The sequence below is a fragment of the Atheta coriaria genome, unplaced genomic scaffold (genome assembly GCF_025399875.1).
Source record: "Atheta coriaria isolate IRGN ID8LTWV9N9 unplaced genomic scaffold, Caltech_Dcor_3.1 hic_scaffold_10_pilon, whole genome shotgun sequence".
Classification (NCBI taxonomy): Eukaryota; Metazoa; Arthropoda; class Insecta; order Coleoptera; family Staphylinidae; genus Dalotia; species Dalotia coriaria.
The window spans coordinates 7,044,620-7,057,421 of NW_027045452.1; the positions used below are offsets into that span (position 1 = coordinate 7,044,620).

The 12,802-nt window shown below is 35.3% G+C and overlaps 1 protein-coding gene and 1 long non-coding RNA gene across 2 annotated transcripts; both read right to left on the minus strand.

Moving 5' to 3' along the window:
- Positions 1-7,670: 7,670 nt before the first annotated feature.
- LOC135801101 (uncharacterized) lies at positions 7,671-8,618 on the minus strand. Its single transcript, XM_065314469.1, has 2 exons — positions 8,223-8,618; positions 7,671-8,024 (listed from the first exon to the last, which is right to left on the minus strand). The coding sequence occupies exons 1-2, from the start codon at positions 8,532-8,534 to the stop codon at positions 7,785-7,787; spliced, it is 552 nt and encodes a 183-aa protein (XP_065170541.1). The 5' UTR covers positions 8,535-8,618; the 3' UTR covers positions 7,671-7,784.
- Positions 8,619-10,501: 1,883 nt separating this feature from the next.
- LOC135800764 (uncharacterized) lies at positions 10,502-10,879 on the minus strand. The gene is made up of 2 exons (XR_010550218.1): positions 10,679-10,879; positions 10,502-10,625 (listed from the first exon to the last, which is right to left on the minus strand). It is a non-coding gene; the product is annotated as an uncharacterized lncRNA (long non-coding RNA).
- Positions 10,880-12,802: the final 1,923 nt, after the last annotated feature.

The window sequence follows — 12,802 nt, forward strand, 5'->3', positions numbered from 1 at the left end:
AATTAGAAGCGTCCTCGGTCTTTGCGCATCGCCGTCGTGCGTATAAAGAAAACATCAAATGATCATCATCCGCTTTGTGTGCATTCAAATTTGCCGGGGACGGGTCCCCAGCGCAAACAATTTAGACGTTTCGCCGTGCGCAAATATTTCGTCGGGCGGCGAGTTGTGGGGATTTGCGGAAAGACGAAAACGAAAAAAAATACGCGCACAGGACACGAAAAGATCATTATTGACATTTATGTGTTGACTGTTGACTATCTTCAAGGCAAATAGATGAAATAACTGAACATGTATTCAATGAAAAGAGGATTTACTCGTATCTTCATATGATTAATATCAGAATCGTGGAATTAGTTTATAGGGTTTCAATTAATGAAATTATTTTCATCAAGAAACTAGAAAAAAAACTAAATTTTGAGATTTTTCGTGGATTGGCATCTGTTTAATTTTTTGTTGCGCTGATTATAAACTCAATTACTCTTATAAATATGCCGGTGAATATTTCCTGAAATATAAATATGAATTCCGCGTCGCTCAGTTGTATTCACTTGTGTTATGTTTAAATGATTTTGTTGTAACGTAACGTGTACCCCAACAAATTAACTGAAAAAACGTGCTTAAGGTATAGAAATTGGCATTGAAATTTGTAGGGATGTTGGGATCATAATTACAACAATATTTCAAATGTTATCATCGATGCCATGTTTTTGAAAAAATATTCTAGCTCATAATTGCTAGAAATAAAAATATTTTTCGTCATTATGCAATGAAACTGTCACGCTACAACAGGGAAATTAATATTAACCAAGCAAATTTGTATTAAAAACGAGAATAGCTTTTAATATAGGCAACCAAATGCACAATTTTTATTGTGCGGATTAACAAGTATCCTGCAACTGCTGGAAAAGCTTGCAAAACTAGGTCACTCGGTGCAACCGTCAGCGTAAAATCCAGCTGCATTCAGTTGCACTCCACTGTGCATCGAGTTCTCATCGGAAACTCTTTAACAACTCTAACTCCAAACGTGGTGTGATACGAGTAAACTTTTGTTTTAAAAACTTTGAGTGTTTGAGTGATGCTTCAGGCCAAATAAATACACATTTTTGGATATATAAAAACGAGGTAAAATAAGATAAAATAAAATAAAATAAAACATCATGAATACAAGAGCATCGAGGGTAGCATGAAGAATAATGAACATGAGGGATGTACGAGTACGAGTAAAGACGTTTTGTGTTCCGAGGCGCATTGTGACGCATTCGGGAAATCTAATATCCGTATATCCGGCGATTCGGTCTAATGGAATAGGTAAGACGGTTATACCCTTAAGGATGAAGTACAAAAGGCGCGCGGATTCCACGTACACACGTTTAACGCGCTTAATTTGCATAAAACTCGCTGTTGTACACCACCTCTGCGTTAAAATCTTATTGTATTTTACGTTTACGACATCATTTGAACATGAACACTCTGTATATGCTTCGATTGGTAAATTCCTGCCTTCGGGGCGTCTTTATTCATTACACTCTCACTTTCACATTTATATTCCTACTTTCGGGGGGTTAGCAGTTGGAGATGCAGGAATCTCTGTGCGGAGCACATGTTTCTTTGCATTCTACTTCATTGTGCTTTATTTTCTGCTCATGCATTACATTAGGATTTCTTTAAAAACCACCCTAAGAGGAAAATACATGCGTAAGAATATAGGGATGTGAAATTTGAGTTCAATACCGGTATTTTGAGATAGATACCGTATTTTTTAAAGTAAAATATCGGTATACCGGTGTTTATAAAATTTTTATTTTATATTTTACCCGGTTTTTTAAATATGTATCAATTCTTGAACAGAAAAAATACCGGTATACCGATATTAATACCGGTTTTCAGTATACCGGCATTTATACAATTATTTCATTATTTATCAGAAAAAATTACATATTAAAAAATACCGGTATTTGAACAAAAAATACCGGTATACCGGTATTAATACCGGTATTTCTCACCTCTAAAGATAAAATTACTTTTTTTTCCTTAAAGTATTAAAAAAAAATTTCAAATTTCTATAAAATCTTTTCAAATTTTTCCAAATTTCTTCAAAATATTCAAAAATATCAAATTTTCAACCTTTACATTTAATCTATCCGAATTTCCTGAATACTCTGAGTGAATTGTGTGTCAGATGAACTACTAAACCGTCCCCAAACTACCCTCGCCATAATAAAACACATAAAAAGAAGTGTGTGCATGTGCGCTCTCCGCATATCCATCCGGAGATGTTCCGAAGGGCGTCCAGGGTGTGGTACGCAGCCAAATTTAAGTGAATTTAGATTGTGGCATCTGTATACAAATTGAATGCGTTCGGGATGGAGTGCGTAGGTTACACACATACTCACATCGAGCGTCTCTCCGGTGCTTTTAAATCTCGCGTAAGTCGTGGGGATTTGGGATTTATTTTATGAACTTTTGCGCGCGGAGCATCAGATGGCTCCCGAGGAGTACATTTTATAGGTTACGCTAGCGTAAAACAATTGAAACGCTCTCGAGATGCAAATTTTAATTGTGTACTAAAGTTTTCTTTCACACATGGGGGAATTATCGAGTTATAGTTTTTGAAACAAATAAAAAAATGTTTTTGACACTTTGTGACTTTGTAAATTGAAGTAAAATTGATCCAAGTGCGTATATTGGTTGTGATCTAATTTATTTCCAATTTCGTGACGAATTCGACAATTTTAACCCAATGGACAACTTCAAACGACCCTCCTGGAAGCTCAACTTGTCCAAATTTTTGCAACACTCATGTTTTAGCGCTATAATTATATCAATACACGTTTGACGAAAAACGAAATAAAAAAGAGTTTAATTAAAAAACGTTCCTCGTGAGGGCTGCAACCCTTTTCCGTGGCGGTGGCGATGGTGGAGGCGCATATGTTCCACCACTTGCGCTCGCAAACGTTTGCATTGCAGTGTGTGCTCTCAAACGTGATATCAATCTAAAACTGTACGCACCGAAGCCCTATATCTATTAACTTGTGCGAGCGCCGAATTTCCATTTTCAATCATCGCTTATATGCGGACGGAGTTTTATTTCAATGGAAACAAACCACTGAGGTCCACTAAACGTATTGGACATGTGAATATACCCGACGATGGAGAATCAGGGGAATTACGCGAAGTACCAGTAGCTGCGGCAGTTGGTAAGCTTGCGATGCTTTTATTTTTACAAGTATTGAAGGTTATGTTACAGACAGAGTTTCAAGATGTCTCTAGGGGACTTTAAACAAACTTTCGGAGTGCAAAAAATAAATACAAAATTCAATTTAATATTTTTGGGAATTGGGGATGGAAAATTTTAGATTAATACCGGTTTTTCGGTGATACCGGTATTTATATAGTTAATTATCTGTTCAATCAGTAATTAAATTGAATTATGGAAGTATTAAAACCAAAAAATACCGGTATTTGAAACCAAAAATACCGGTATACCGGTATTGATACCGGTATTTCACATCCCGAATCAAAATTTTCTCCTATTGAAGCAGCATCGTATTAAAAAATATCGGTATTTGAAATATACCGGTTAAATACCGGTATTTCACACCCCTATAACAGATATAACCTCAAAATACAAAGAGAAACATAAATATTTAAATTTTACTTGTTGAAAACAACCCTTTGAGGTCTTAAAATTACAACGCACAAGTGTCGAACATATGATTTTAGCATTTTCAACCCTCAGACCAAAGACAAAAGGGTGAATTTAATAAAGATATCGCTTTCGCATCTTCATCTCACATCTTGCACTTATTCATTATGCATTATTCAAACCGATGCCGCCTTTATACACGATGTCGAAATTCAAAGTACAGATAAAACGCTTAGAGATCGCAAGGAAGAGTTGAAGAAATCCGCGAGTGGCGCGCAGTAATTAAATCCTGAATCTTGATGGATGTCTGAAATGCAGAAATGCAGATCAGTGTCTATTGAACCGCCACGAGTTGAGTATCGCACGCCCTGCAAAGATGCAAATGACGACGGCATATCCGGCTTTTAATTTTAATTCAAACAAAATGTTACGCTCAGAGTTGGAATTTAGACGAGTAGTGTCTTCACTTGAGAGAAGAAGATCATGCATATGCATTGTGCATTGATTACAAATCGCAATTAAATTAAATTAAATTTAATTTAAAGGAAACAGATGTACTTGTATTCTGTGAAAGTTGTATGCAACCTAGTATTATGTAGTAATGTAAAATTGGTTGCCTATGTTACACATTTTTTAATTCGTGCGTTTGCGGTTTGATTTAAAGGAAAGTTATATGTATCTTATTATTTTGTGATGTAAAGTTGGTTGCCTATGTTAAATATTTTTTAGTTCGTGCGTTTGCCGTGTGTACACACATCAAAGCAAACTCACGTAAATAGAAGGTGATAATCTATTTATGCAAACGCATTTCACATGATTATCATCACTCATGGAGTCACATGACGGCACCACCAAGGCGTCGAAGCCCAGGAGAACGCGTTTCGCTCACAGGTTGATTTAAAAGCTTTTCCCCGGCGGCACGCGTGCATTTTACATCCCCTTTGGCGCTGTGTTCACCAACTTCACCTATATATACGTGCGTGATGTGATCATGACACAACTTTCAACCCGTAAACGTTCTCAAACGTTCGCGCGAGCGTTCATTAGTCGTTTGCCGGATTACGAATGTAAAATCGCGTCATTGCGTCATCACGTCACTCGCTAGTGAGTGTTGATTCTACCAGCAACCAGCCGCTAATACTCTCTACCACCCTCTGTCACTGTCGTCTGACGTGTAAATGCAAATGCGAATGTAGTGGATGTAGATGTTGATGCGGACTTGAATGTTTCATTGCGGGGCGGATGCGAAAAGCTTGTTAGTGCCTTTTTAGCATTTACATAACTATTACATCGTTTGCGTTAAAGCGCGCGCACCGCCGTCGACCTCCTCATCAAATCGCATACAAAATATTCCCTTGGCGTTATTATCGCCACATAAACGTAAAGCGCGCGGGAACCGCGCAGCAACTTTCAAAGGCGGCGGGAAATTTTGCTAATTTACGTTGTGGTAATAGCACATACCACAATTCATCACAATACTCTTGTTAATTTTAGCACATGCGCATTGTACTGTAAAATACCGGTATAAATATCGGTATACCGGTAATTTTTTTAAACCGATATTTGTCAATACGATATTGATACCGATATTCAGATATTTTGATTAGAGGTGAGAAATACCGGTATCAAAACCGGTATACCGGTATTTTTGTATTCACATACCGGTATTTTTTGTGTTTAAATCAATTAATTAATTAATTTTCTTGTTGATTGAAAATATAATTAATTTATAAATACCGGTATACCGATATTTTGATAACAAAAAATACCGGTATTTCGGTATACCGGTATTAACCTCAATACTTCACATCTAAAATATATAGTAATATCCGGTAGTGCGAATATTTTTAATTAAGTTGACACCGTTCATTTCGATGATATTCCAATATTTACATTTTGACATCCTGACTGCGTGCGCAAAGAGTTAAAGGAAGCGAAAGCCGAAATCAAGGAAGCGAAGCACATCCCCCGGAAGTCGCAGCGCGAAATACCTTCAGTCGCGGTGTGTAAACACGCATAACTCATCGCTCAAATAAACTCACGCTTGACGCAACCCTCAACGCACAGCGCGAAATTTATATTTAAATCTCCATCTGTGATTGGTAGCCGAAAATGAAATGGCAGAGGAAACAAAGTGGAAAACATGAAGACGTGCGAAATTAATTAATTTGCGAATATGCAATTAGGACGAGTGTTCCGCAGCGAGGACGTTGATTGAAGCCGAAAACTGAAAGTAAGACAAACATTCCTAAATAAACGTAATATCATAAATTGCCAGCCGGGCGATAGCGATACAGGCCGGTGGAGCGTGTTGAAAGTTAGAAAAGTTTTTTAAAAATATTCAACTTCATCGCACGCAACTCACTATCTCTCACATTACCGAAAGACAAATATTCGCTCTGAATCTCGAACCAACTATGGTCGGGGTAGTTTGCGATGGAATGTTTGCACACATGACGATGACGCCGTACACGTACTCGCACTTAATTCATTTAATTCACTGATTAGTGTTTGGCTCGACGGGCGCCATGTTTGTTTAGTCGTGAATGCATGCCAAGTAAAACATACTCACGGTTTCGAATAATATCACGCAAATTATACACCAGAACCTAAAACAGATTGAAATTGAAACATTTGTAATAAATTTATTTGATTTTACTTACTTTTTTGATGAAAAAATGTGAAATGTTAAGTTTTTAGGTTAGGATTTTGATTTTGATGCGTTGTGATGCGTAGTGCAATTAATCCTAAACAAATACTTCATCTGCGACTTCATCTTGGAGGGTGGAGTACTTGTGTGGGTCCTTTCACACTCGAAAGACATTCTCCCAGCTCAATTTCTCGATTAAACTGCGATGAAGCCGCGATGATTGCGTCGCTATATTGAAAACCTTCACCACTTCGGCGTCCCTCGGCTCTAAACATCCTCGGGTCACTCGGGCCGATTCTTATCGAAAGACGAAGTTTCGAGCCGAGCAAGCAATTTTCGTGAGCACAATGGTCAACATTCAAACATTGACCGAGCAACTGGCAAATGAAGACCGGAATTAATAATTGCACACGCTGAGAAATTCACTCGTCTTGAACACGTCAGCAGAAAATACAAAAATTCTAAGGTTAACTTTTTAAATCGTAATGTGGTGTGTGTAAACTATAGGCAACCAAGTATACACCAAAACATATACAACCATTTTGAGTTTTGTGTAATACGGAACTTACAGAGCGTGTTTATTGTGTCCGATTATTGCATTACGATTGTTGCGATTTAGACACGTAGCTCTGACGACCATCGATGCGGACGTGAGCGATTCGAAGCGTGTCCCCGATTGCATCCCTCGCGGCGCGCCACTTTCCGCCCGGCAATCACGTTGGGCTAACGTGCGGAAAAACCACGTTCTTGATTCAATTACGATCTTTTATCTATTTTTCTCGCTGTGCAGGCGGACGCACGTAATATTTTCCGATGGGACGTTTATCCTCTTCGAACTCTTCGAACAATATTCGCTTGCTTCATCGAATTTCATTATTTTCTTTGATTGTAAAAATCTGAAGCGGATTGCAACCTGAAAATGAAGGTAAAGTTAAATTTTATCATATTTTATCTCCAAAAATCTTAAATTTACTAATTTCAGTGTTTATTTTGTAGAGAAACTTTCTTTAACCCTTTTAGAAGTAAATCCGTGATGCAATCCGCGTCGATTGAGTTTGTTCGCGCACGCAGAACGAAAATTAACTCATTGTCATCGAGTTAGTTACTTGTTAAGACGTTAAGAATAAGAAGTCAATAAAACTGATTGCGAAGGGAGTCTTTAAAGCATTAAAGAATTAGACGAATTAAACCGGGCGGTGATAAATGCGAAGAACTACGCGTAGATAGCTGGAAGCAACCCTCAGTTGGTCGAAAACCTTAAAGGTTGAGACGCACCCCTTTTACGCGCATCGTGACCGGATAAAAGGATTAAAGGAAGCAGAAAATCCGCACCCGAAATCAAACAATGAAATAAATTGTAAGTAAACTTTGGAATTGTTTAGAGTTGATCTTAATTTTAAAATTTCACAATTTTACAAAGTGATTTATTAAATTAAATGAATACAAATCATTGAAAAAAGTGTTAATAAGTTGAATATAGTGATGAATTTATTTATCTGGTGAGTTTAAGTCCAAAGGACGATTCATAGCCTCGCCTAATTCAAGTGGTGCATCAGCAGACATGCAAAACTTGAATTGTCCCACGTTGCAGACAGCTGCGACGATTGGGATGACAGTTTTTAACATTTTGCATAACTTCTCGATGACTCCGGCAACCCGCATTGCAGATCCGCCTAGACTGTTGCTTACTCTTGATGTTATATCACCGAAACGCATTAGTTGAGTTTTCTGCAACCAGATATACACATTTTATTAAAAAAATACAAAAATTAAGTAAAAATATGAAATAATTATTAATTAATATGTTACAACCGGTTATTTATGTATTAATTATTAATTATTTTTACTACTTACAATTTTATGAAGTTTTTTTAATTAATTATTGGTTTGTTAAAGTTTTATTGTTGAAAAGAATATTTGTCTTACTTTCTGGTTTGCATTTTGATCAATTTCATCGCTACTTATTTCCGTTTCCGGTGTTTCTATGTGTTTGGGGCGTTTAAAAACATTTGTGAATTTTCTGTAAGTTCTCACCATCCATCCAGGTTTCTTCGCGTTGGCGATATCATCGTTAACGTCGAAGGAATCTTGTCCTTGGATATTTTTTGTTTCTGACGGGTCAGGCACGTATTTAGTTTCAATGACATCGCTGCGTATGCCATCAAAAGATCGTGCGTTTGTATGAACACACGAAACAATTAATAAAACAGTGAGAAATGTTAATTCTCGTAGGACCATCTTGAATAGTAGTGAAATAATTATTAAGATGTTTATTTACTGACGATTAAATGTAGAATGGAGGAAAATTGGTGATGAAGTGTTGATTTATTAAGTTTTATGTTGTTTTTTCATTGTGATTTACTGAACGGATGTGGTCAGACTGGAATAAATCATTAAAATTAGTGCAATTTTATTATCAGCTTTGCAAATGATAAGAAAAACAGAGTTTTAGTTGCAGTAAAAATAGAAATAGCAAAAAATTAAAAATTATTTATTATTTTACTTGATTTAGACAATTTATTATTATTAATTTACTTTAAGAATGTGAATTTTGAGTTTAATACCGGTATTTTGATTAAAAAATAATTATAATAAAAAATTATAATAAAAAAAATATACTACCGGTATACCGGTATTACCGGTATTTATAAATTTTTTAAAATTTTATTTTATATCGGTATGTATTGAAAATAAAATCGCACCAAAAAATATTTTTATTGAAAAAAAAAACCGGTATACCGGTATTGATACCGGTCTTTTTTTAAACCCAAATTGCGATTATACCGGTAAATTTCCTTAGTATATTGAAAAAATGAATACTTGAACAAAAATACCGGTATACCGATATTAATACCGGTATTTCTCACCCCTAAACCACGTCATATCAAATTATCTCAATAAAATTTTCTTGCGTAATTTTCTTGTGTTTATGACTGGTTCCCATTCATTCCACACTCTTCCCATCGCCGACCCCATTCGCATGTTGTGTGTGAGTTATTATGACATTCATTTCGCTTTTATATCGCGCCGCGGTGCTCATTACAATCATAAAAAGGTCGAATTAGCGGAAAGCTCAACAATGCGCGCGTTTCAAAGCGGAAAGAAAGCTGAAAGACAGCTTCGGGTCTGCGCACGATAGGGATGAATATGCTCCACGTGCGCTACTATTGAAATTTTCGGCTATTAATTTACTTTGCTTACTGTGTTTACTAATGCTTAGTGTTTATTTAATGCGCACATTGTGAAAAACACGTGCGAGTTATACGAAAATGTAAAATACATCTTGCATTATTTAATATTATTTACACAATGATAATTTTTAAGATTTTTGATAATATTTACACTAAAATTAGAGAATGTGTCACTGGAAATGTAAACATTAAACATTTATTCTGTGGTTAATTTTTTTTGACATTGAAAAATGACTCAGAATATTTATTTAGAGTTTATTTATTAATACTTTAATAATATTACTTAAAACATTGTCAAAATGTGATTTTTTTTTAATTAAAAAATGTTTTTTTACTTTTATCTATAAAACGTCAGTTTTTCCATGGTTTAGAGATCCAGAAAGTCGTATTTTATACACGGACGGTCAAGGCAGTGACTAAAATACTTTAGTCACGGGTTTTAGTCACGGAGAGTTTTAGTCACGCCTGGAACTAAAGTGAAAGTAGAACAAACAGCGTAATCATCACGTTGCTAGTATTTAATAAATCTTTTTAAAACTTTATCAAAATTTTTATTATACAAAAATGATTTTTTTTAATAATGTAATTTGAAACATAATTACTATCGACAGGAAACCACTTGACATGTACGCAATTCGACAGCAATTAGCGAGACACTTAAGCGTCTTAAAATAAACTAATGCCCAAACTCACGCAGCACCCCCATTCGCAAGCATAACTGCGATGATTTGAATTTGGATGTTAGAATATTGAACGCGGAATTAATTAGGATAGGGATGGTAATTAGAGAGGAGTCTGCGCAAGCAAGATAGAAAGATGAGTTTTTGGCAGGTCATCAAGAAAATAACCACTTAGTGAGCTTGCTCTGTGTATATATAGAAAATTTTAATTATTTTCCTTGTTAATTCTTTCACGTCATCTTGAAATTTATTTCTTAATTATGTGAAAATCACATTTGAACATTATTACAGCATAGAATCTTGATTTTTTAGGGAATAATTAAAATACTCAAAATTAATTAAAATAATTTTATTTTTTTATTTTTTTATTTTTTTCCGAGTGAGGAAACCGCAGCGATAGTTCCAGCAACAGGCGCGACTTCTTTTACAACTTTCCATCCCTTTTTAGCTTTGTTTTCCTGTAATTTAACCAAAATAAGCAAATTTTTATGTTAAAAAATAAAATACTTACTATTTTCTTCCATGCTTTCCATCGTCCTTCGCATTGTCCAGTAAGCACAGCCAAAACAATCAAAACAAGCGCAAAAATCAACGTAAATTTCATTTTTCTTCAAAAACACAAAAATCTCAAGTGTTATCGACGTGAACTTGATGTTATACTGTAATAACAAAGCGCACCGTCGTTTTATACTGAATTCACGCGTGAAAACATGAAAATACATTAGGATTATCCTGGATTTACTAAATATATAATTCCAAGAAGTATTAAATTATTTAACACCTAAGAAAACACTCAGATACTCAGATAATATTAATATTTTGTTTCTTAAAGATTATTATCTTTAAGGTTATGTTATTGTGACTATTATGTCTGTAAATGATGAAATTATGTTGTGCACATGCAGATTACAAACAAGAAACTTGGAAATTCAGTGACTTACTAGTTGCTACGTACGTGTTTAACCCTCACAGGATGAATTGTGAGTCTTGCAAATGTTGTGAATCCTTGTTAATGCTTTAATCTTAACAAAGCGCCGCGTGTCTTCACGTTGGTGCGTCCGCGCGTCCTTGCGACCACTTTCCGACAAGCGGGACAAGCAGAGCGACTTGTTAAGACGTTACAGTATTACCCGGGCCAGGATGCGGGGTAATCCGTTACAATGGACCGCTTACTAATCAACGGGGTGGGTTATACCAAGGTCCTTGCAGGTTTACATCTTGGAAGTTGTTTAAAGTGTAGAGGAGAATGTTTTAAGGTTGGGAACAGTTTGTTCATGTGTTTGTGTGGTATGCAACCCACCTTACACATAAATTAAAAATAAATTTTCATAAAATTAACGGGATTAGTGATTATATATTGATAGTAATTGCAAAAACATTAAATAAATGTATTATTAACAATAATAAGTAATATTTATTCATAAAACGTTGAAATTTTTGATTTTTGTTTTAAAGTGTATGAATGGTTGCCTATAGTACAACAAACCATCTTAAACATAAATTAAAATAAAATTATCATAAAATTAACAATAATACTGATTATACATTGAAAATAACTTAAGAAAATGCTTAAGAAATGTATTAATAATAATAATACGTTCAATTTATTTGTAAAACGCTTGAATTTTTGTTTTATTTTTGTTTAATGTGTATGAATGGTTGCCTATAGTACGGCAAATCACCTTGAACACAAATTAAAGTAAAATTATATTAAAATTAACAAAATTACTAATTAAACATTAATAATAACTATAAATAATACTTTAAAAACATATCATAAACAATAATAACTCTTATTTATTCATAAAACATCAAAATTTCAATTTTTTCAATTTTTTACTTTAAAGTGTATGATGTGTTGCCTACATGATGATTACCAGTATAGTTGTGCAATGAAGCAATGAATCTTAGTTGTTTCATAATTTAAACGCGTTTTAACTAAGTTGTAGCGTTGTAGTTTGCCATGTGAGGGGTGGCGAACGCGCATAGATTGGCCCTAAGTAACTACCGAACGTACGACGCTCGCCGCCGCCGTGTCGTGTGAGTAACGACGCCTCGGCCAGTAATTGTTATACGGAGAGGTGCGGCTAGTTACGAGCGGCAGGCGGCTGTGGAGACGCGCGCATTAAGAAGCGAGGGTGGAATAAATTTGTTTGCCGGCGTTAAGACCTTGATTAACCCGCGATGCATGTTACGAACACATTTGCCACGTCCACATGGTATTCACACTTCATACACAGGCACATATCTAGGGAAATACAGTATGTTTAGTTGAAAATTTAATTTTTATTTATTTTTAGAGATTTTTGGGGTATTAAAGTGAATTTTTAATTTATTTTGTGATTGGTGGATGTGAACACTCTGTATATAATTTATGTAGTCGGTTAGTAAGGTGGGAAAAGTGCGCGCCGCGAGATTTTGCGAATTTACGACGCACGTACGGATTTAATTCATTTCGCAAATTGCCCCTCACGCGCCCGCGACGACTACTTAGCTAATTAAATACTTAATTAATTTCGAGCTGCACGGCCACGACGATTGTCGTATTTGCACAATATCGCTTAACAGCTTAACGTTTTAATTTACAGCGAGAGGTGCATTTTCATGAAAACAAAGTTTAAACTTATAAAAAGAA